Genomic DNA, 25646 nt, shown 5'->3' with positions numbered 1-25646 from the left:
GCATTCTTGCTGCAAAACGTAAGTGGAAGTGTGAATCTTACACCATTGTTTGGGGGTTCCACAATAATTTTGGTAGTCAAAGGTCTGATAGCTAGCTTTGGTCCCACAGCAGTTGTGCCGTTGACAAGGTCCCACACAAGAGATTAGTGTGCAAAATTAGAGCAGGAGGTATTGGGAGGGGCAATTGACACGGATAGAGAACTGGTTGGAAGACGGGAAGCAAAGATTGCAAATTAACGGGTCCTTTTCAGAATGGCAGGCAGTGACGAGTGCTGGGACCCCAGTTATTTACAATATATATTAACTAGACAAAAGAATTAAATGTAACATCTCCAAGTTTGCAGATGACACAATGCTGGGTGGCAGTGTGAGCTACAAGGAGCATGCTATGAGGCTGCAGGGTGACTTGGATAGGTTGTGTGAGTGTGAAGATGCAGTATAATGTGGATAAATGTGAGGTTGTCCACTTTGGTGGCAAGAACAAGGCCGATTATTATCTGAATGGTATCAGATTGGGAAAAGGGGAGGTGCAACAAAACCTGGGTGTCTTTGAAAGTAAGTATGCAGGTACAGCAGGCAGTGAAGAAAGCAAATGGCATGTTGGCCTTCATAGTGAGAGGATTCAATTATCGGAGCAAGGAGGTCCCACTGCAGTTGTACAGGGCTCTGGTGAGACTGCACCTTGAGTAGTATTGTGTGCAGTTTTGGTCTCTTAATTTGAGGAAGGACATTCTTGCTATTGTGGAAGTGCAGCGTAGTTTCACCAGGTTAATTCCCGGGACTAATATAATGAAAGAATGGATCGACTGGGCTTATATTCACTGGAATTTAGATGAGAGGGGATCTTATGGAAGTGTTTGGACAGGCTGGAAGCAGATTCCTCCCACCCCCCCCCCCCCGATGTTGGGGGAGTCCAGAACCAGGGGTCACTGTTTAAGATTAAGGACTGAGATGAGGAAAAGCTTTTTCACCCAGAGAGTTGTGAATCTGTGGAATTCTCTGCCACCGAAGGCAGTGGAGGCCAATTCACTGGATGTATTCAAGAGAGAGTTGGATATAGCTCTTAGAGCTAACGGAACGGGGTACTGATTCTGGATGATCAGTCATGATCACGTTGAATGACAGTGCTGGCTCGAAGGGCCAAATGGCCTACTGCATCTATTTTTATGTTTCTGTGTTTCTAGAAATTGTAACGGCCTAGCGGATCATCATGGCCAGAGGGATTAAGTAGTTTTGTCTGCATTTCCCCATGAGTGACCAAAGTATGTTGGGACATTATAAAAGGAGCTGTATAATAGTACAGCACAATGGGGCAGTGGTAGTTACTGCCTTACACTCCCAGAAACCTAGGTTTGATCCTGATTACGGGCGCTGTCTACTTAATTTGTACATCCTGCTGGTGACCGCATGGGTTTTCTCCAGGTTCTCTCGTTTCCTCCCACATTCCAAAGAAGTCTTTCCTAAGTGGCCTCTGTAAATTACCCCTAGTGTGTTGGATGGAACTAGTATTCAGGTGATTGCTGGTCAGCATGGATACGGTGGACAAAAGGGCCTGTTTCCCCACTGTATGTCTAAAACTCTATACTAAAGATCATTTGGCTACCAAGGCCTGACTTTACTGTTGGTTTGTCCAGTAAGGCTATATGGGTGGAGCCAAGAAATAAAAAAGAGATGATCACCTTGTTGGGAGTTTACTACAGACCCCCCCCCCAAATAGTCGAATAGTCGATGGGAATTAGAAGAGCCAGGAGATTGCAGGCACGACTAAAGGTTGTCATAGTTGGGGATTTTAACTTTTCCAACATAGACTGGGAGTGTCATACGGCAAAATGTTTAAACGGAGCAGAATTTATCAAATGTGTTCGAAGATGTGACAAAAAAGGTCAATGAGGGCAGAGCTGTAGATGTCTGGAAGGTTAGATCACGTGTGATCCAAGGAGAGATAGCTGAATAAAATAGAAAATCGACCATGTAAGGAAGTAGAGGGTGATGGTGGTGTTAAGGTTCGTTTCACTTCAAACAGACAAAAATGCAATAAAATTAGTAATCAAGTGGTAAAATCTTTATTACACCAGGTGGGTGTGGCAGTAAACTCTCACAATATGTAATATACAGACTATAGGTTCACTATCCCCACTCAGAGGTAATGTTCAATCAGATATATTTATACCCCAATAATCAGCAATTCAGCAATTCTTTATCTTACAGAGCATTGTACAGCCTCTTGTCTGTTAAGATTGACAGGTTCTTCCGAGAGAAGAAAGATTATCCCATATATGGTTATGCTAAAGAAGCATTTTTTTGCAGATTCAAGCACTCTTGTTTTTTGACCTTGTTGATCTATTGTTTGTACATTGCAATCAGTAGAGCAGAGGGGAAAAAACATTGTCTGAACATTCTTCTGATTGTTTATATCATAAAGGAAAACATCATGTGCTGTTATCTCGCTAGTGTTATGGAAGAATGGCGAACACATTTCTGTTAGCCTTGCTAGTGTAATAGGAGAAAGGTGAAAGCATCCATTTTGTAACTTTTAAATCTTTAAACTTTCCCAGTGGAAGGTTGCATATCGGACTGGAGGCCTGTGACTAGTGTTGGGCCCATTATGTTTGTCATCTATATCAATGATTTGGATGAGAACAGACAAAGCAAGATGAGGAAGTTTGCAGATGACACAAAAGTGGGTGGTTTTGCAGATAGTGAAGATGGTTGTCCAAAATTGCAGCAGGATCTTGTTCGGTTGGCCAGATGGGCTGAGGAATGGTTGAAGGGATTTAATACAGAGAAATGTGAGATGTTGCATTTTGGAAAGTCTAACATGGGCAGGACCTTCACAGTGAATGGTAGGGCTTTGGGAAGTGTAGGAGTGCAGATACATAGTTCCTTGAAGGTGGCATCACAGGTAGACGGGGTGATCAAAATGGCTTTTGGCACATTGGCCTTCATCAGTCAAGAGCACTAAGACAAGCTGAGATGTCATGCTGCAATTATATAAGAAATTGGTGAGGCTGTATTTAAACTATTGTATTCAGTTCAGGGCACTATGTTGTTGAAAATATGTTGACAAGTTGCAGAGAAAGGATGTTGCAGGACATGAGGGTCTGAGCTATCGGGAGAGGTTGAGCAGGCAGGAGCCCAGGAGGATGAGGGGTGATCTTATATCATGTATAAATTCCATGAGAGGAATAGATCAGCACAGAATCTCTTGCCCAGAGTAGGGGAATCAAGAACCTTAGGGCAAAGGTTTAAGGTGAAGGAGGAAAGATTTTACAGGAATCTGAAGGGTAACTTTTTCAGACACAGGGTGGAGGATGTATGGAACCTGAAGAGCTCTATGACTATGTTCAGGAATGTTTCCTCGGGCAATATGTCGAGGACCCTCCATGTGAGAGGGCAATGCTTGAACTAGCCTCAGGAAATTGAGAGTAGCAATTTGCTGAAGAGTTCGTGGATGACCCTTTTGGAACCAGTGGCCACTTTTGTTTGCCTTACAATTGTTACGGTTTAAAATTCTAAAATGGGGCATGACCAACATTGGTATTTGACAGAAATTCGTTCAAGTTTATTGGAGCATATTGTTTGCAGGAAAAGGAATACCCAGAAAGTGGGATGCTTTTGAAAGTGGTGACTGAGTTCTAGGTGGGCGTAAGGAAGGTTGGATGACGAGAGAAATTGAGGCTCTGGCCAAGGAGTCATGGGACAGGTATAGGCAGCTGAGATCAAGTGTATCCCTGAAGTAATTTCGGGAACTGAAGAGCATGCTAAAAAAGGAAATTAGGATGGCAAAAAGGAGGCAGCAGATAGCTCTGCAAGTTAATATTGAGAAAAATCCAAATCTTATGCACATTAATGGAAATAGGGTAACCAGGGAGAGAATAGGGCCTCTCAGGAATCAAAGCTGTCATCACTGTGTGGAACCATAGGAGATGGTAAGGTCAACTGAGTATTTCTCTTGTTTTTACTGTGGAGAAAGACATGAAAACCCGGGAATCTGGAGCAGTCAATGGAAGTACCTTGAAGGCAGTCAGTATTATAGTCAAGGAGGTTCCAAATGTCCTAAGGCGTATGAAAGTAGACAAATCTCCCCGGCCTGATCAGATACATCCGAGGACACTGGGCACCTAGAGAAGAAACGGCAGGTGCTCTGGCTGAGATACAAATCACCATTAAATATGAGTGAGGTGCCGAGGACTTGAAGACGGCCTCTATTTAAGGGCTGCAAGGAAAAGCATAGGAACGAAAGGGCTGCGAGCCTAACATCTGCTGTTGGAAAGTTACCTGAGTATATTCTGAGGGATAAGATATAGGTTAATTTAGATAGACAAGGGTTGATTATGGACAGTCAGCATAGTTTTATATATTGGAGATTGTGTATAATGATTTTTTTGTTGAAGATGGAACCAAAAATGGCAGAGCTGTTGACATTTCCAAGTGCCTTGCTGAAATTCATATGGACAATGTTCTGCATGCTCTGGAAGGTTCGATCACATGGAATCCAAGGAGAACTAGCTGAATGGATAGAAAATTGGCTCATTGAAGGAAGCAGAGAGTGATAGGTTGTTTTACAGCTGGAGGCCTGTGGCTAGTGGTGTGCCTCAAAGATCAGTGCAAGGGCATTTGCTCTTTGTGCTTTATATCGATTTGGATGAGAACCTCAAAGGTGTGATTAGTAAATTTGCAGATGGCACGAAAGTGTGTGGTGGTGTTGTAGGCAGCAGGGATGGTTATCGAAGGTTACAGCAGGATCTTGATCAGTTGGGCAGAAATGGTTAATGGAGAGTAAGGAACTACAGATGCTGGTTTACACTGAAGATAGACACAAAAAGCCCTTGATTAAATCTTATCTTTGTATGTTTTATTGTCATCTTCCCCTCGCTAACAATCTATTCTACATTTTCCTTGAGCTTCATCCCCTTTGATGTCTCGTTTTAACATCTTACCCTTCTTTATATCTGTGTCTCCCTCTCCTCTGAAGAAGTCTCAACCCAAAACATCACCCATTTCTTCTAATCAGAAATGCTGCCTGACCTGCTGAATTGGACTAGCATTGTATCTACCTTCAAATGGTTACAGTTTAATGCAGATAAATGTGGTGTTGCATTCTGGGAAGTCTAACAAGGACAGAGAATTCGCAGTGAATGGCAGGGCTCTGGGGGGGGGGGGGGGGGGGTTGTGGAGCAGAGGGATCTAGGAATGCAGGTACGTAGTTCATTTAAAGCAGTGTCACAGGTAAATAAGGTGGTTAAAAGAAAGCTTTAATTAACCTTCATTAGTCAGGGTAATGAGTATAGAAATTGGGAAGTTCCATTACAGCTGTGTAAGATGTGGCCGTAGCATAGTTCAGTTTTGGCCACCCTGCCATAAGAACGATGTTGATAAGCTGGAAAGAATGCAGAGGAGTTTTACGAGGATTTGAGGGTCTGAGCAGAGGTTGGGCATACTAGGACTATTCCTTGGAAGTGTAGGAGGATTAGAGATGATTTTATAGAGGTCTAAAAGATCATGAATGGAATGGAAAGGGTAGATACACAAGGGTTTTTTACCCACAGTAGGGGAATCAAGAACCAGAGGACATAGGTTTAAGGGGAGAGATTTAATAGTACATTTGAAGAGGTACATGCCTAGAAAGGTTCAGTTGGATATGGGCCAAACGCAGGTGAATAAGTGGAGGCACACCTGGGTTGCATGGGCAAGCTGGGCCGATGAGCCTCTTTCTGTACTGTATGCCTGATTACTTAATTGCCCATTCTTTCAAAGCGCAATCTCCAGTTCCTTTGCCATATTCATGTAATTTAATTACGTATCTATCCAATCGGTTTTGGAACACGACCATTGAATCTGTATCATCCTGTTTCTTAATATTAATCTCCACTGCCTCTAAAATCTGCTTTAACTGTTCAACTAACTCCAATTATTTTTTTGTTTACATGTATACCCCCTTCGTGATTTTAAATACTTTAATTTCAAAGTCGTTTGGCTTTTTTGCAAAGAGCGATACCAGCTTTTCCCATCTTTCCCTATAATTGTAATCCCTCATCTTTCAAACCTTTTACTGCTTTCCTAAATTTCCTAAAGAGCCAAATCTGGTAATTGTACCAACTGGATCCAATGTTGTACCATGCAGCTCAATGCAACTTCCTGTCTTTTACATAATAAATTGCCCTTTTAATTAGTCTTACCAATTTAGAATTCTCTAATTTTAGTTAATTTCTACCACTGCCCCACCTGAACTCTCACCATAGTTTCTGTCCCTTCCTTCTATTGTTGTATGTTTTGGTGATCTTGAGCTTGTTGTGTGGGGTGGGGACATTTTCTTATCCCTTACTTCGACGGAGATGAATTTTTTTTCTGCATCGTATATGGTTATATTTGTTACATGGCATCTCAGTACGCCTTGCGGCCTAACATTGAGGCGTTGGGGGCCTTGTTGCAGACCGATTTCGGGAGCTCCACAGCAGGTGCCTTTGGACTTTTACATCACGGAGCCCGCAATCACTTTGCCAAGGATCGACCTCTGAGCTTCACCGCAGGTGCCTGCAGACTTTAACATCGTGGAGCTCGTGGTCCCTAGTCAGAGACCGGCTTCGGGAACTCCAAGAGCTCCGATCACAGGAGAATAAAGGAGGAAGTTTAGATTTTATTCCCTTCCATCAGTGAGGAACCTGCTGTGGTAGATGTTTGTTAACTTGTCTTGCTGCTTTTATTAGTATGGCTATATGGTAATTTGAATTTCACTGTACCATAATTGGTACGTGTGGCAATAAACTGACCTTAACCTTATTTCTCCCCTCCTACATTACTTCCTCATGTTTCAATTTGCAACACTTCAATCATTCTATCTCACATCTTTTACCTCTGGCATTTGTTCCAACTATCTGCCTATTCCCCACCTGTGTCCATCTATTACCTGCCACAGTTTGTCCTGAATCTCCTCCTTCCCACCCTACAATCAGTCTGAAAGATGGGTCCCAACCCAAAACCTCATCCATGTTTTCCAGAGATGATGCATGACCCATTGAGTTGTTTTCTGTGTCCTTTTGTCATTTAAAATTTACATGCAAGCATCCATTGTTCTTTCTGGCACTATCTGTTAAAATTGTACTAATGAGTTTGTTTTCTGTGTATCCTGTAACATCAACCCATCCTCTGGAAGGCAAAGCATTAATTTTATACATATACACAAAATAACTAAAGCTTCTCATGTAAATTTTAAAATTGTACCACCGATGTTTGAATCATTGCCAGAAGCAGATCTATTGTATACTTCAGTAGTCTAAAACAGCACACATGCTACTTCTATCATGATGGATCTTGCACTCAATGCTTATCTTTAACATGTCTTGGTTTTATTACCAAGATCATGAGCACAGGATATCATTGAAAGAAACAGAATCTTGGGAGGTTAACTGAAACTTTTTTTATTGAAAAATATTACAATTGGTCTTTACACAATTTAATTTTGTAACATGCATCTCAACATGTTGTAATTGTCTTATCAAAAATATCAAGAAAATGCAGCATATAAATCAACTGTGACTCAGCATTACTGAGGAACAAAATGTTATTTTAAGCTAAAATGTTTGCTGCAGTGATACACTAGCATACAAAAAGCTTCAATTAATTTGTCTTGTAAAAACTATGACCCTGGCAACAGCTGAAGACAGTGTAAAACCACTACCTCTTAAATATTTTAAACAGGCCATCATTTTAATAATTTAAAATTGTACCCAAATGGAATGAATCAAACATAATTAGATTATTGGTATATTTATTAATTTCCCCCTTCCATGATAAAGCTTAGCAACTGTACAAATTTTACATAACTGACTAGAAATGAGTATTTATCTTTAAAAAATCCTTCCAAATTTTACGTAGAAATATGGCAAAAATACAGGATGTATTTGAGCCCACATAAGAATTTTTACATATATATATATATACTAACATATACAGATGTATAAAGGACATCACTGATGTCAATTACTGTATTTATACAAACCAACCCAATTATTAATCAGGTGTTTTTCAAAAAGTAAATAAAAAGTGGTTAATATATATTTAGATTTGTTGAGCATCCAATTCAACAGGCATTTGCTGTCGTGAGTCAGTCAGGGTTAGACTCTCGGAAGCATCAGACTTCACATGCAAACTTGCTTCTGAAATACCTACACTGTTCCTTTCAATTCCAAGATCACCTTCTGTTTTCAAAATCTTAGCTGGTCTTTCACAATTTGATTCGGACTCGTCATTTTTATTCTGTGTATTTACCAGATTGTGGTCACAGAAACCATCATCTTTCTCACAGCCATTTGTGCTCATTTTTTCAGGTCCAGAAATTGTGGAATTAATGATGGGCCCATTGTAGTTCAATTCCTTGATTTCACCATAATCATGCCACTGATCTGATGTCTCAGTTGAACCATTAGCATTCATTCCTGCATCAGATACAAAACAAAGATTTCAGATGGCTCTTTATTCTATTATTTGCAAATATTTTACAGAGAGAATACACAAATGTTTATTTCAAACTTCCATTAAGTGTTATTTAAAAAAACCAATAAACATGAAAGATTTGCAGGACATAATTGTGATGCTGAGGTTGAATATTCTGGCTGGTTAGATGAAAGTGATCAGTAGCACGAGGCTGAACTTGACCCTTTATTCCCTACAAAAAGAATCAACATACAATTCTGCTGAAATTCTCATCCAAACCTCTTAACTTGAATATTCCAATCTTCAATAGCAAAATATCATCTATCCTCTAACTTTCATTCATTGAGAACTATTTTGTCACTTGCAGGATTTTGCCACCTGGTGCAAGCGTCAAGGATGTTACTGAACAGATAAGGGATGAAGTTCTGCAGGTGGAGTTCACAGAGCTGTGAAAGTTAAAAGAACAGGACGCTAGAGGTGGTACTCTTAGGACTACTCAGTGCCACATGCTGATTAGTAGCCAGGATGTTTAGGCACTAAAAAACTGAAATAGGCAGGCAAAAAGGCATTAAAAAATTACAAAAAAGACACGAAAAAGGCATTTGTGACAATGAGGCATTTATTTCCACCACCAAAATATGGTTAAAAATAATAATTATAAAGGTATTTCATTAAATGACCAAAGTTGCCTGATTGCACATAATTACTAGCATTTTTTTTCAAATTATCTGACAATAGACAATAGGTGCAGGAGCAGGCCATTTGGCCCTTCGAACCAGCACCGCCATTCAATGTGCTGATCATCCCCAATGAGTACCCCGTTCTTGCCTTCTCCCCATATCAGTATTCACTTTATTGTCATTTCACCGAGTACTTGCATACACAGAAGAAACAAAAAAATTGTTTCTCATCAGTTTTTGTCAGTGCAATTAATAAAAACAGAAATGAATACTTACATTAAAAATTATCTAAAATAGAACTAAAAACAGCCATTCAAACAGAACAATCGATCCCCAATTAAGCGTTATTTAAAAACTTTACCTTGACAGGTGTCAAGGTGTTGGGCGAGGTTAGATGTGGGGGTGTATGTGTATGGGAGGGGACACAGTCCATTAACCATTTTTATTGCTTGTGGGAAGAAGCTGTTTAGCATCCTGCTGGTTCTGCAGCTGATACTCCTGTACCTCTTCCCAGATGGCAGGAGGGAGAAGATGTGGTGGGAGGGGTGGTAAGGGTCCTTAATGATGGAGATGGCTCTGCGGATGCAGCGCTTCTGGTAGATCTCCAACAGGAAAGGGAGGGGGTCACCAATGATCCTACTGGCTGTCTTCACTATCCTGTTTAGCTGTCTTTGTTCGTAGGCCTTGCAGCTCCCAAACCAGGAAGTGATGCCGTAGGTCAGTATGCTTTCAATGGTACCCCTATAGAAGGTGGTAAGGTGAACAGTAGGGAGACCTGCTTTTCTGAGTCTCCGGAGGGGGTGGAGCCGCTGCTGTGTTCTTTTGATGACTGCTGTTGGTCGTTGAGGTCAAGTGAACTCCCAGGAACTTCACGCTGCTAACCCTCTCCACAGCAGCACCATCGATGTGCAGCGGTGTATGATGATGTTTGCCAGCCCTCCTGAAATCAATCATCATCTCCTTCGTCTTATCCACGTTGAGGGTGAGGTTGTGAGATCTGCACCACTCTAAGCAGCTCCACCTCCATCCTGTATGCCGACTCATTATTGTCACTGATGAGACCCACCACTTGTGTCGTCAGCAAACTTGTTGATGTCAGTGATGGTATGAAATCCCTGCCACAAGCGACGTGTGTCTTTGTCGTTTGTGAAGTGGCTGTTTAGTTTTTGTACATACCGCCTCTTCCCTTTCCTGATCCCCCGGGACAGATTTCTCCGTGCCAATTTGTATGCTGCGTTGTCCCCAGATTTAAATGCAGCATTTCAGACTCTCAGCAGAGAACAAACTTCCCCAGTTATCCAAGGTTTCTGATTGGCACGCCTCTTGACGGTTTTCACCAGTCACATTATCAATGCATTTATTAATGTAGCCAATGACAGACTGTATATTCCTGAAGGTCAGTGCCGCTGTCACATGTTGCTGCCTCTCTGAAAATGACCCACTGTGTGGTTTCAAAACAGTCTTGCAGTGCTGCAGTAGTTTCCTGTGGCCACATTCTGACTTCTCTGAACGTTGGCCTGTCCTGTTTCACCCTGGGTCTGTATGCTGGTGTGAGCATAACCGCCAGGTGGTCAGAGTTGCCGATATGGAGGAGGGGGACTACTTTATATGAATCTTTGATGTTTGTGTACACCATGTCTAGTGTGTTCTATCCCCTGGTTGCAATATTCACATGCTGATAGAATTTAGGCAGAACAGATGTGAGACGTGCCTGGTTGAAATCCCCAGCTGCCATGAAGAAAGCAACTGGATGCTCCCTCTGCTGCTCACTGATGTTGTTGTAGAGTTCTGTCATAGCTCCCTTCACGTCCGCGCTCGGTGGTACATAGACGGCCGTTATGAAGACTGCCGCCAGCTCCCTCGTCAAGTAGAAGGGTCGGCATTTCACAGTCATTAGCTCTACGTGGGGTGAGCAGTGAGTGGAAACCACCACGGCATCCCGGCGCCACGATCTGTTGACGTACTCAAGCCAGGCCACCTCCCCTTAGCTTACCGGCTAGCGAAGCTACTCAGTCAGCTCTGTGTAGCATTAGCCCCTCCAGCTGGATCGCAGCGTCCGTGATGTTCTGGTTCAGCCAGGTCTCTGTGAAAACGTAGACACAGCAGTTCCTCACACTACATTGAGAAGCTCTCCACACTCTGATGTAGTCCATCTTGTTGTCAAGGGAGTGGACATTTGCCAACATGAGTTGCTGGTTTGTGTGGATTAGCCTAGCGTAGACTCCTCCGCATCCTGTCATACCGCTTACGATGATTCCTCACCAGTGTTGCTCCAGGTGCAGTCACGGTCTTCCTTGGGCCTATACGGCGTAGAAGTCCAAGCTCGCCCAGTACGCTAAGCAAGTGTTTGTCGTAACAAGAAACTAGTCTACATCCAGCGGTATCAACATTGACCTCTAATTTTACATAGCCCTTGTCTCCCCCCTCTTCCATTTTTTTTCTCGCCCCCCCAACATCAGTCTGAAGAAGGGTCTCAACCCAAAATGTCACCTATTCCGTCTCTCCATATATGCCGTCTCATCCGCTGAGTTTCTCCAGCATTTTTGTCTACCTTTGATTTTTCCAGCATCTGCAGTTCTTTCTTAAATAGATCTTGGAGAAAAGTGAACCAGCGGGCAGCGGCACGAACAATTGATCGACCGTTGGTGGCAGTTTTCTTGTAAATTATACTATGATAACATGTTAATAATAACATTAATATTAACATGTCAACATAGAAAATGTTATCATGGTACAACAAGAGAAAATAATTCAACCTCTTAGTAATACGGCAAAAAAAGGTTGATTTAAGCACTCGATCGTGAAAAAGGCATTATTCTGGTGAAATCATCAAAGCATGAAAAGACATGGCATTTATGGCAAAATCCTGGCTCTACTGATTAGTATAGAAGGTAAAGCATATACGTGAAACTAGAGATGGTGCAGAAGAGCAGTCTTTAGATTTCTCAAACAACGTCTGGTGCAGATGGGACCTGTAAAAATCCAATTTATCACACCTTTGCTGAGCCATGCCCGACAGACTTGCAGGGAAAATTGAGGTGCAGGGGAGTGGGTAGAGGAGCGAGGTAGAAAGCAATTAAAGTGGATTGGAAGGAGAGAGATCGAGAACACACGCCCCTTAAACACCACTATCATATCTGCTTTGACCACAACCCGTGGCAGATTTCATGCACCCATCATTCTCCATGTACAAGCTTTGTCCTGCACATCTTTCAACTTTGCCCCTCGCCTTAAAGCTATGCCCTCTAGTCTTTGAAATAACTTTATATACTTCTATCATGTTTCTCCTCAACCTCTAGTGTTCCAGAGAAAACAATCCAAATCTGCCCAACTTCTCTTTATAGCTAATATTCTCTAGCCCAAGCCTGGTAAACCTCTTCTACACCCTCTATCCAGTCTCCACATTCCTTCCTGTAATGGGACGACCAGAACTACACACATTCTGCAAATGTGGCCTATCAAGTCTTATAGAGCAGCATCACGACTTCTCGATTTACTGATTGAAATATACAGCATGGAAACAGCTCTTTGTCCCATCGAGTCCAAGCCAACCATCGGTCACCCATTTACAGCGGCCAATGAACCCACAAACTTGCACATCTTCAGGATGCGGGATGAAATCATAGCACCCAGAGTAAACCCATGTAGTCACAGGGAGAACGCATAAACTCCACAGACAGTACCCGAGGTCAGGATTGAACCCAGGTCTTTGACACTGTTAGACAGCAGTTCCGCCGGTTTATACTAAATCGCACAACTAATAAAAGCAAGCATACCATGAACCTTTTTATTACACTACTTTCTGTGTTGCCACTATCATGAAGTTATGGCCTTGGACCTCCCGATCTCTTTATATATGTGCAATTCAGGACCTTACCATTAACTGTATATTTTCCACATATTCAACCTCCCATGATGCAACACCTCATACTTACTTGGATTAAACTAATCCCATTTCATTTTAGTATCTGATCTATGTCCCGCTGCATACTTTGACAGCCTTCCTCACTGCCCGCAACTCCAGCAATCATCTGCATTTATACCCAAGTAATTTAGAATAGAATACCTTTTTATTGTCATTCAAACAAACATAGGTTTGAATGAAATTTCGTTCCCTGCAGTCATAACAGCAAAAAAACACACAATTAAGTTTCACACAAACATCCTTCACAGTGAATCTCCAACACCTCCTCACTGTGATGGAAGGCAAAAGTCTTATCTCTTCCCTGTTCTTTATCTGTATTAGAAACAGTACAGGTCCCTGTGGTACTCCACGGGTCACTGGCTTCCAACCAAACCTTTCCACGAGAAAGCAAATTTCTGACTCCAAACGACCAAGCCACTGTGAATCCACTGCATCATTATTTTTTGGATCAGCCTGCCATGGGGGAGTTTTAACTTTACTAAAATCCATGTAGACATCATCATCCACCACACTCTGCCCTCAGGAACAGAGTGAAGTTCATCTTGGACTGAAATGGTTAAGTGGTTAACTAAAAATCAACAAAACCAAGAATATTTATTAACTTTGGGTGAAAGCAGACACAGAAGGAGCCTAGAATGTGATCAAAGCAGCTTCAGTATCCCTAATCCATTGTGATGTTGCGGGTTTCTACAAAAATATACTAAGTACAGTTTAATGGATGCATTCCGGATTAATATTGATGAATTGTTTATTATCTGTTAGCATGATAGTAATATGAGACCATAAATTAAAGGTAAATACGAAGACAATTAAATATTATATAATTAACTCTCGTCGTTTGGAAGACTACAGGGAGCATGCAAGAGAATGGAATTGATCAGGTTACTCAAAGAAAAAAAATCTGAGCAAAATTGTTGGTGCTAGATTTTACTGCATTACAGTATAATGGAGAAATGTGAGAAAATTGTCTTTGATAATTACATAAATAAACTTAGCTATCATGACACTAAAAGCAACATCTCAGTTAAAATTTAAAATCCAAAGATACCATTTGCACAGAATTTATTCACTGCAAAGCAGGCTGTATAAAAATGGACAGCACAAATTCAAAATTTCACATGACAGAAACAATGTTTTAGGCAAATATTAGCCAAGCACGACATCCGGAGGCTGCAGCAAATCATCTAATCAGCTGAGAAGGTTATTGGCTGCAACCTTCCCTCCTCCATTGACGAACTGCACACTGCAAGTGCCAGGAAGTGACTGGGTAAGATTATCTCTGACCCCTCTCACCCTGGCCACAAACACTTTGAATCATTTCCCTCTGGAATGCGACTCCGGACTGTCAAAGCTGCCACAGCCAGACATAAAAACAGCTTTTATCCACGAGTAGTAGCTCTACACAATAACTAAAAATCTGTTGCCTCCTTTTGCTCTGGTATTTTATTAAATTCACATGTTTAATCAATAATGTTTTATTATTAATGTTTTATGTATCATTCCTGTCTCTGTATGTCATGTTGACACTTGCGTGCGGAGCACCAAGACAAATTCCTTGTATGTGAATACTTGGTCAATAAACTTATTCATTCATTTTATGCTGACTGGCAAGCTTTTTCACATATAACTTGGTAAACTTATGGTTAGACCAATTTTTCTGTAATTTTAGTAAGTGGGATCTATACCCAGTTTGAAGTCTCAGTAAGGAAGTATGAATCCTGTCAAATCAAGAAATGTAGAAACAAAGAAATGCAGATGCTGCTTGATACCAAAGATAGATAAAATGCTGGAGTAACTCAGCAGATCAGGCACACCTCTGGAGAAAACAGATGGGTGACGTTTCAGGTGGACCCTTCTTCAGACTGAAGGGCCCCGACCCGAAATGTCACCCGTCCTTTTTCTCCAAAGATGCTGCCGGACCCACTGAGTTAATCCAGTACTTTGTGTCCATCCTGCGCGAAATCAAAATATCTTGTGGAGATTGCATCTTGGATCATAGGACGAAATATAACTTCTGATTAAAAAAACCCCACAAAATAAAACAAAGTTATCGGCAACTGATACAAATTAGTTAAGAGAACAATTGAACGTCAACAAAAAGGAGACCTGATATTATCAATGCAGCTTGCGATAAACCAAATTAAAATAAACCACGCCAATCAAAATATTGATATTTTCAAAAGAACAATCAATTTAAAATGGTATAGCAAATTTATACAATGATTGTTTTGGGTCATAATATGTATTAAGATGATAAAGTTAAGTTTATCAGATACATGGCAACATCATGATTCACAGGGGACCGGTTTCAGCCTGGGAAACAAAAACTTAATGCAGAACTCACCATTTGTATTACTTCCTATTGTAGCATTATCCTCCCTTTCTGTCTGACTACTGCTGCTGGTCGAGGTGGTTGGAGGAGGGGAAGGTGCACAACTAGAAGCTGTACTCTCAGTTTCATCCAGCAGTCGGTCCATATAATCCCTAAAAACAATTTCAGATGGATGTTATCCAAAAACCCAGTCACCAGTTTCACACTAGTTACATTTCTTATAAACATTTTTTGGACAACAATTTCCTTCCTCCCCTCCCACCCCTTCCTCAAATGAGCAGAACACATCACATTGAGCTGTGGAGCACAGCAACCAGCCCTCTGATCCACCTTGTAGGGCACAGTGGTGTAGCAATAGAGTTGCTACTTTACAGTATCAAAGACCCAAGTTCGATCCTGACTACAAGTGCTGTCTTTACGGATTTCGTATATTCCCCCTGTGGCCGCACGGGGTCTCTGGGTGCTCCGGTTTCCTCTCACATTCCAAAGATGTGCAGGTTGGTAGGTTAACTGGCTTCTGTAAATAGCTCTAGTGTGCAGGATAGAAGCGCACGGGTGATTGTTGGTCAGCGCAGACTCAGTGGGCCGAAGGACCGGTATCCATGCTGTATCTCTAAACTAAACTAGCATGTCGGCTGTTAGTGTGTTGTGCTAGTCCCATTTGCCTGCATTTGGCCCGTAAACCTCTAAACCTTTGTATTCATATATTTTTGTCCAAATGCCTTTTAAAAGTCACAATTATATCCACTTCTACGAATTTCATCTGGCAAGTCTTTCCAGATATGAACTATCTCAGTGCTGCTGTGATCCCTTAAATATCTATCTTCTTACCATAATCTTATACCTTCTAGTTTTAGAATCCTCTCCTTCGAGAAAAAGACTGAGAATTCATTGCATCCATGCATCTCATAATTTTTTGTACATCTCAATAAGGTCATCCCTGAGCTGCCAACACTCCAAAGAGGAACCTGCCCACAGTGCCCTCCATAATGTTTGGGACAAAGACCCATCATTTATTTATTTGCCTCTGTACTTCACAATTTGAGATTTGTAATAAAAAAAGTCACATGTGGTTAAAGTGCACGTTGTCAGATTTTAATAAAGGCCATTTTTATACATTTTGGTTTCACCATGTAGAAATTACAGCAGTGTTTATACATAGTCCCCCCAATTTAGGGCACAATAATGTTTGGAACACAGCAATGTCATGCAAAGGAAAGTAGTCATGTTTAGAATTTTGTTGCATATCCTTTGCATGCAATGACTGCTTGAAGTCTGCGATTCATGGACATCACCAGTTGCTGGGTGTCTTCTCCGGTGATGCTCTGCCAGGCCTGTATTGTAGCCATCTTTAGCTTATGCTTGTCCCCTTCAGTTTTCTCTTCAGCATATAAAAGGCATGCTCAATTGGGTTCAGATCGGGTGATTGACTTGGCCACTCAAGAATTGACCATTTTTTTAGCTTTGAAAAACTCCTTTGTTGCTTTAGCAGTATGTTTGGGATCATTGTCTTGCTGTAGAATGAACCGCCGGCCAATGAGTTTTGAGGTATTTGTTTGAACTTGAACAGATAGCATGTGTCTATACACTTCAGAATTCATTATGCTACTACCATCAGCAGTTGTATCATCAATGAAGATAAGTGAGCCAGTACCTCCAGCAGCCATACATGCCCAGGCATAACACCCCCACCACTGTGTTTCACAGATGAGGTGGTATGCTTTGGATCTTGGGCAGTTCCTTCTTTCCTCCATACTTTGCTCTTGCCATCACTCTGATATAAGTAATCTTCGTCTCATCTGTCCACTAGACCTTTTTCCAGAATTGTGGATGCTCTTTAAGTACTTCTTAGCAAACTGTAACCTGGCCATCCTATTTTTGAAGCTAACCAGAGGTTTGCATCTTGCAGTGTTGCCTTTGCGATTAGTAAGCTTACCAGTGCTCTCTTTCTTCTTAATGATGTTCCAAACAGTTGATTTTGGTAAGCATGAGGTTCGGATGATGTCTCCAACAGTTTTATTCTTGTTTCTCAGGCTCATACTGGCTTCTTTGACTTTCCTTGGCACAACTTTGGTCCTCATGTTGATCAACAGCAATAAGTTTCCAAAGGTGATGGAAAGACTGGTGAAAAGAATAGGTGCTGAGAGTTCTCTTACAGAGGCAAATAAATAAATGATGGGTCTTTGTCCCAAACATTATGGAGGAAATTGTAGCTCAAGCCTTCAATCTCTGCTGCACGATTTCCAATTTTAGAGTCAGTCTTCCAGCATGGAAACAAACCATTTGGTCCCACATCGACCAAGATGCTCCATCTGCCTGCGTTTGGCCCATTAGCCTCTAAACCTTTCCTATTCGTGTACCTGTCCAAATGTCTGTTAAATGTTGCGATAGTATCAGCCTCAACTGCATCCTCTGGCAGCTCATTCCATTTACCTACCACCCTTTGTGCAAAAATGTCGACCTTTAGGTTCCTATTCCGTTTTGATTAACCCGTTAGGGAAGCTGGAAAGTGTTATGAGGAAGAATTAGGAGGATGTTGCCAGGATTTGAGGGCCTGAACTATAAGGAGAGATTGAGCAAGCTAGGACTTTATTCCATGCAGAACCTAAGGATGAGTGATAATTTAAAGGTATACGAGCTAATGAGGGAAATAGCTAGGGTAAATGCACAGAGCCTTTTACCCAGAGTAGGGGAAGCAGAGGACATGGGTTTAAGGTGAGAGAAGAATTATTTAATTTAGTTGAGTTTATTGATACAGCACAGAAACATGTCTATCAGCCTGACCATCGATCACACGTCCACACTAGTTCCATGTCATCCCACCTGTCTCCTCCTACACATTAGAGGCAAGAGACCAATTACCTTACAAACCCATGTCTTTGAGTTGGGAAAGGAAACTGGAACATCCGGAGGGAACCCACGCAGTCATGGAGAACGTGCATACTCTGCAGACAGCACCCTTGGTCGGGATCAAACCTGGGTCATTGGCATTGAGGCAGCAGCTCTGCCAGCTGTGTCACTGTGCTGCACCTAAATAGGAATTTAATAGGAACCCGAGGGGGACAACCTTTGCATCGAGTGGGTGGTGGGTATATGGAATGAGCTACCAGAGGGTGGCAGTTGAACCAGGTACAACAACATTTAAAATACACTAATACAGGTTCATGGATACGAAAGGTTTAGAGCAATATGGGCCAAATGCAGGCAAATGGGACTAGCTTAGATGAGGACATCATGGTCAGCATAGATAAGTTTCCATGCTGTATGACTGCTTCTATATCTAAGTTTACAACAAGCAGTGATCAGTTGGGATGGTGGGTCAATGGAATTTAACTCTAAAAAAGTGAGAGGTATTGCACTTTGGTATGTCAAACTAGGTCACTTGCACAGTAAATGCTTGAGCTTGGAGAGTGTTGCAGAATAGAGTGATCAAACCTCCTCATCATATGGGTTTTTTAAATTGTGCAACAGAACATTAATAGGAGTACAAGTGCATGGTTCCCTGAAAGTGGCAAGTCAGGTGGACAGTATCATGAAGGTGGCATTTGACACCCTATAGGAAGAATATGATAAAGTTTGGGACAGTTAATGTAAGTGTCTTTAGTTTAGAGAAACAGCGTAAAATCAGGCCCTTCAGCCCACCAGGTCCACAATGACCAATTCACACTAGTTCCATTCTATATGCTGGGATGATTTACAGAAGCCAAGTAACCAGCAAACATGCATCTGTTTGGAATGTGGGAGGAAACTGGAGTACCTGGAGAAACTTCCGACAATCACAGGGAGAACAAAAATTCCATACAGACAGTATCTGTAGACAGAATCAAACCCAGGTCTCTGGCACTCTACCACTGCGCCAATGTCTTGGGGACAGTTAGTATTACAGTTGAGGAGGTGCTGAATGCCTTCAGTCGTATGAAGGAGGATAAATCTCTCGGATATATCAGAGGACACTGGGAAGCTACGCAAGAAACTGCAGGCACCCTGGCTTAGACATACGAATCATCATTAAATACAGGTGAAGTGCCGGTGGACTGGAGGGTGGCGAATGTTGTGCCTCTATTTAAAAAAGGCTGCAAGGAAAAGCCTGGGAATATAGATAGACCAGAGAGCCAAACATTTGCGCTAGGCACGTAACTGGAGAGTATTTTGTGGGATAATATACACATGCATTTAGATAGACAAAGGCCAATTAGGAATAGTCAGCATGGTTTTGTTCGTGTCTCAAAATCTCAGTGTTTTATGAAGAACTAAAAATATTGAGGACAAAGCCGTAGATGTTGTCTATATGGGCTTCAACAAGGCATTTGATGGCATTTAATAATAAAAATGATTCCATGGTAAGTTGTTTTGTTGAAGGCCAATGTACCAAAATATTTCCTTAGCACCCTTTCTACCTGTGACGCCTCTTTTAGGGAACTATGTACCTGTACTCCTAGATCCCTTTGCTCTATACTCTCCCTAAGGCTCACCATTCAATGTGAAGGTCCCGCCCTGGTTTAACTTTCCAAAATGCAATACCTCATACGGTACATCCATTCAGGGATTCCATCAGCCCTTCCAGATGAGACGGTTCACATGAACGTTCTCTAACCTCCATCTATTGCATTCACTGCTCCTGATGTGGCCTTCTTTACATCTGGAGAGCTAACATAGACTAGGTGACTGTTTTGTTGAGCATTTGCACCTGGTCTGCCTTGGATCTCTAAGTTGCTAACCATTTAGTTTAGTTTAGAAATACAGCGTGGAGTTAGCAGTTAGCAGTTAGTCTCTTCTACACCCTTTCTAAAGCCTCCTCATCATGTGGGTTTTTTAAATTGTGCAACAGAACATTAATAGGATGTGATATTACAATATTAAAAAATGAATTGGCCCTATAGATTGTACAATTATTCCAAAGATACTCACGTAACACCTGGATGAAGATTATATTTCTTCTTTCCAAATCTAGTCTGCTGTGCAAAAAAATCATAACGCTCAGACTTCTTCCACATGTAATAAAATGCTACACAATCCCCTACTGACCGTGTTCTCACCTGTGCATATTAACAGAATCAAATCAGTAACAATATACTTTAAACTGTGTCAAAGTTAAGTGCACAGATAACCAAAATCTTATTTACTTCCTTTAGTGAAAGCAAAATGTTATCTTGCGGTGCCATCCATTTTCATCTCATAATTTGGTGTTGGACTATTCCAGGATTATTAAATCTATTATTTTATTAACCATCTCATCCATAAGTGTTATCACCAGTTGCCAATGTTTAGAGTTAATATTCTCATTTAAACAGATGGTTTTTGGTTTGTTTGCTGATAAACATTTAATCTCAAAATTCATTTTCAAAAGAATTTTACCTGAATTCTTTTTCTTAAAACTTTATGTTCAAAATTAGGTTTTAAACAAATTAAAGTTCAAAGGAAATAATTTCACAATTAACTGAATGCAATTAAAATATCCAATGAATTCTATGTGTGTCTTTATAGCATCTCTTAAAAAATTGTTGAGGTTCTGAACCTGCTGCAAAAGCTAATGCTTAAATTGCAAATATAAATTTTCAAAACATTTACATATTGTGAAAATAGTAAAGAAATAATTCCTTTATCGCAGATAATCCGATAATTCACAAGAATATGCATTTAAAAAAAGCCTGGAAACTGAAATTATTTCAGCCATGTCTTATTTTAAAGTAATTCTATTATTATTAACTCCAGAAGATCTAACAGATAGCATTAGACATTAATTTTGAGTCAAAAATTATTATTCATTCTTATACTAGTGACACAAAAAATGGTGGACTTGGATAGTGAGGAAGGCTGTCAAAGGATACAGCAAGATAAAGATCAGTTGGAAACTTGGGTGAAGAACTAGCAGAGAGAGTTGTTCAAGAAGGAACTGCAGATGCTGGAAAATCGAAGGTACACAAAAATGCTGGAGAAACTCAGCGGGTGCAACAGCATGTATGGAGCGAAGGAAATAGGTAACGTTTCGGGCCGAAACCCTTCTTCAGACTGATAGGGGGTGGTGGGGAGAAAGAAGGAAAAAGGAGGAGGAGGAGCCCGAGGGCTGGGGGATGGGAGGAGACAGCTCGAGGGCTAAGGAAGGGGAGGAGACAGCAAGGACTAACAAAATTGGGAGAATTCAATGTTCATTGGGCATGAAGGACATTGCATGAACATTGAATTCTCCCAATTTTGTTAGCCCTTGCTGTCTCCTCCCCTTCCTTAGCCCTCGAGCTGTCTCCTCCCATCCCCCAGCCCTCTGGCTCCTCCTCCTCCTTTCTTCTCCCCGCCACCCCCTATCAGTCTGAAGAAGGGTTTCGGCCCGAAACGTTACCTATTTCCTTCGCTCCATACATGCTGCTGCACCCGCTGAGTTTCTCCGGCATTTTTGTGTACCTAGCAGAGAGAGTTTATAGCAGACAAATGTAAGATGAAGCATTTTTGAAGACTATATACAAGATGCAAGAATACAGTAAATTGCCAGTCCTTTAGGAGCATTGAAGTACAAAGAGATCTTGGGATGCAACTCCATATTTCCCTGAAAGTGTCAACACGTGGGTAGGTTGGTAAAGAGGTGCCTTGATTGGTTAGGGCATTTAGTCCCAAAGTTGGGAATTCATGTCACAACTGTATAAAACTTCAGCTAGGCCACATTTAGAGTATTGCAAGCAGTTCAGGTCACCACATTAAGGATGGATGTGGGGGCGAAAACAGTGCTGGAGAATGGTGAAGGACATTGCTTGGATTACAGCATGTTAGTTAAATGGAGAGGTTCGGCAAACCATTATTTCTGCTGAAGCTTCAGGGACTAAGAGTGAACCCGATAAAGTTTATAAAATCATGAGGGGCGTTAGATAGTGACAGTCGTTTACCCCCAGTTCGGAAATGTTAAGTAATAGAGAGCATTAGTTTACGACGAGTAGGTAAGAATGTAGGAGGCAAATTTTATTTTGACACTGGTGAATGGTGAATACATAACTGTTCAAACCACGTCTTTATAAAAACCTCTTAAATACCACTCTTATCTGCCTCCCCCAACGCTCCTGCAACACTCACCATTGTGTGTAAAAAAAGTTGCCATGCACATCTCATTTAAACCTTTACCCTCTCACCTTAAAACTATGCCCTCTAGTTTTTGACATATCCACCAGAGGAAAAAAAGGTTTCAACCTATCTATACCACTCAATTTTACATACTTTCATTAGCTCTCCCCTTAACCTCTGACATTCCGTAGAGAAAAAAAGCTCTAATCCAAGCTGCATTCGCGTACACTCTTCTGCACCCTCTCAAAACATCCACATCCTTCCTGTAATGGGGCGACTAGAACACACATTTGAAATGCAGCCTAACCAAGTGAGCTATTTGCCCATGTATACTTTGACAGCCTTCCCCACGGTCCTTAAATTTGGTGTCATCTGCAAATCTACTAACCTACCCATTCACATTTACGTCCAAGTTATTTATATATATCACATGTAACAAAGGTCCCAGCAGAGGTCCCCGAACTCCACTAGTCACAGACCTCCAGCCAGAATAACAGACATTATCAAATGCTTTACTAATATCCAAAGAGACAAATCCACTGGTCTACCTCATCAATCACCTTCGATAACTCAAAAAACTCAAAAGTTCATAAATACGATTAATACTTGCTGGGGATAAAGCCATGCAGACTATCGCAAATTAGCCAGTCCAAATGAGTACATTTGAACTCGTAGAATCCTCTGTAATAGCTTCCTTACCGTTCTAACATAATGCATGCATTTTTTGGTTTCTCAGTTTAGTTATTCCACAATGCTGTTTTGAAGGAAAGCATAAGGCTATCATAGAGTCAGAGTCTTACAGCATGGGAACAGGCACACCGGCCAACATGTGTCATCTACACTAAACCCATATCCCTCTAAACTTGTCTTATCCATGTTCCGGTCTAAATGATTCTGAAATGTTGCGATAGCACCTGCCTCAACTACCTCCTCTGGCAGCTCATTCCATACACCTACCACCCTTTGCGTGAAAAAGTTACCCCTCAGATTCCTAATAAACCTTTCCCTCCTCACCTTAAACCTATGTCCTGTGGGTCCTGATTCCCCTACTGTAGGCAAGAGTCTCTGTGCGTCTATCCAATCTATTCCTCTCACGATTATCCTTCAAATTGATCTTTTAAAATCTGTATTGTACATTAACTGCATTATAATTATTTGAAATTTTTGATTTATTCACACAGGGATGGCACGGCTAATGTCAGGGTTTATTATCTATCTCTAATTGTTCCTGAATTCTAGGAGGCAATTAAAAGTCAACTGCACTGGTGTGTCGAGAATCACATATTGGCCTGCCAGCATTATGGATTGCAGATGAGGCATGAAAATGTTCGATTTTTCTGGTTGAAATTTCAATCTTTTTTAGATTCCAGTTTTAGAATTATTATTGTCCAATTATCAACATTTATTCTTAGAGTTCAAGATAACAAGCATAGATATGAGAGATTCTACCTTGTTGGCCTGGATCAGATGGAAATCTTTTCCATATGCCTTGAGTCCCTGTTCAAAATTCCTACATTCTTCTTCACTCCAAATAGAGAGTTCTTCTACATTAAATGAAAAACTTGTAAGCAAAAAGGTGCAAATTACAACACAATTCACAAGTATTGAGCATATTTCTTCTTTAATCCGAAGAACAAACTGCATTGCATATTATATGCTGGAGCACCACTTGACTGATTAGAAGTAAATATTTTCAGGTAAGGGTCTAATTTTCATTGAAAGTCATTCCATCCAAGTTTTTGTTTAAGATTTGAGGAGTGAGAATAAGTCCTTATGTTATAGCATCGGTTGGACCGGTGATGAGCATTCACATGACAAGCATTCAATTTTCCCATTTGATTTTTTTCCCTTGCCACTGGTTAAAGCTTATCGGTTCTAAATAATAGCACTCAATATTGGGAAATGGGTAATGATCATTTATGGGAATAGTAGAGGAAATGAAAACAATCTTGATTTCGTTGATAGCAAACTTTGATGCTCCAATGGCCCTTCTCTTATGGAATTTTTGACTTTCTTTTTTAAGTTAATGCCTGGTTAATTATCTCAAGCGATGTTTAAAACAAAATCCCCAATAACTAGTAATATTGAAATTATGTAATAATGACAAGATTTCATTCTATTGTTACAACTACATAATAAGGTCTCCCACTCCTATTTCTCCATATACATTTAGAATTTAGATCTATTAACAATTAGAGATCAATATAAGCATCGTCAGTTTGAACTGTACATAATTCAGAATATTTTAAAGAAAAAGCAACCAAAGTATATAACATGGGGGGATCTTATAGAAACTTACAAAATTCTTAAGGGGTTGGACAGGCTAGATGCAGGAAGATTATTCCCGATGTTGGGGAAGTCCAGAACTAGGGGTCACAATTTAAGGGTAAGAGGGAAGTCTTTTAGGACCGAGATGAGAAAATCATTTTTTACACAGAGAGTGGTGAATCTGTGGAATTCTCTGCCACAGAAGGTAGTTGAGGCCAGTTCATTGGCTATATTTAAGAGGGAGTTAGATGTGGCCCTTGTGGCTAAAGGGATCAGGGGGTATGGAGAGAAGGCAGGGATGGGGATACTGAGTTGGATGATCAGCCATGATCATATTGAAGGGCCAAATGGCCTACTCCTGCACCTATTTTCTATGTTTCTATGTATATTCAAAAACTTATGTTAGCTCCAAGCTGCTAAAGTTAGCAAGTTAAGGCATTCCTTAATTAGAAAAAGTGTATTCAACTAAAAGGGATGTGTATATTGAGAAAAACAAATTACCATTGGAAACACAGGAATACGACAGGAAGTAAAAGTTTTTAACTTTCAGACAAAATTTACCTAATGTATCTGAAAGCAATGCTGATATCAGTCTTTGTGGTAAAGAACTAGATACATTAATCTCTCTGTTTTCTGAAGCAGGTGAGAAAACGATTATGGGTGCTCAGAAAAGCATTAAAACCGTAGGTTTGAAGTCGTCATTGAACTGACAGGAAATTTGATTACCAAGTAATCTGAAATACAAAATGAAAGAACCTGACAGCCAAATCTTTGATAGATTAAACAAAGGAGAATTGCAGGTTCAATCTTGGAAAGAAGAGGAATTGCTTTGAAATATCCATGAAAGCATAAGGAAATATAAATTAAAAAAAATCTGCTTAAATATTGTTCGACGGTGATCCAGCACCTGACTTTGGGTGCTGTCTATATGGAGTTTGCATGTGCGCCCTATGATCGAGTGGGT

At 40.9% G+C, this 25646-nt stretch overlaps 1 protein-coding gene across 9 annotated transcripts in view; it reads right to left on the bottom strand.

Annotated features, from left to right (window-relative positions):
• Positions 1–7402: 7402 nt before the first annotated feature.
• mier1 (MIER1 transcriptional regulator) overlaps positions 7403–25646 on the bottom strand; it is a 54012-nt gene continuing 35768 nt past the window's right edge. For 7 of the 9 annotated variants that reach the window (XM_033028441.1, XM_033028445.1, XM_033028449.1 and 4 more), the window contains 4 exons: positions 23864–23958; positions 20279–20406; positions 15383–15522; positions 7403–8435 (listed from right to left, as the gene is read on the bottom strand). In XM_033028441.1, the coding sequence (XP_032884332.1) occupies positions 8059–8435; positions 15383–15522; positions 20279–20406; positions 23864–23958 (740 nt within the window). In that variant the 3' untranslated portion in view covers positions 7403–8058. The remainder of the gene's footprint in view (positions 8436–15382; positions 15523–20278; positions 20407–23863; positions 23959–25646) is intronic. The other 2 variants (XM_033028447.1, XM_033028448.1) reach the window with 2 other exon arrangements.

The sequence above is a fragment of the Amblyraja radiata genome, chromosome 10 (assembly GCF_010909765.2).
Source record: "Amblyraja radiata isolate CabotCenter1 chromosome 10, sAmbRad1.1.pri, whole genome shotgun sequence".
NCBI lineage: Eukaryota > Metazoa > Chordata > Chondrichthyes > Rajiformes > Rajidae > Amblyraja > Amblyraja radiata.
The sequence above is the reverse complement of the archived record's forward strand: the minus strand, read 5'-3'. Positions and strand labels throughout refer to the sequence as shown.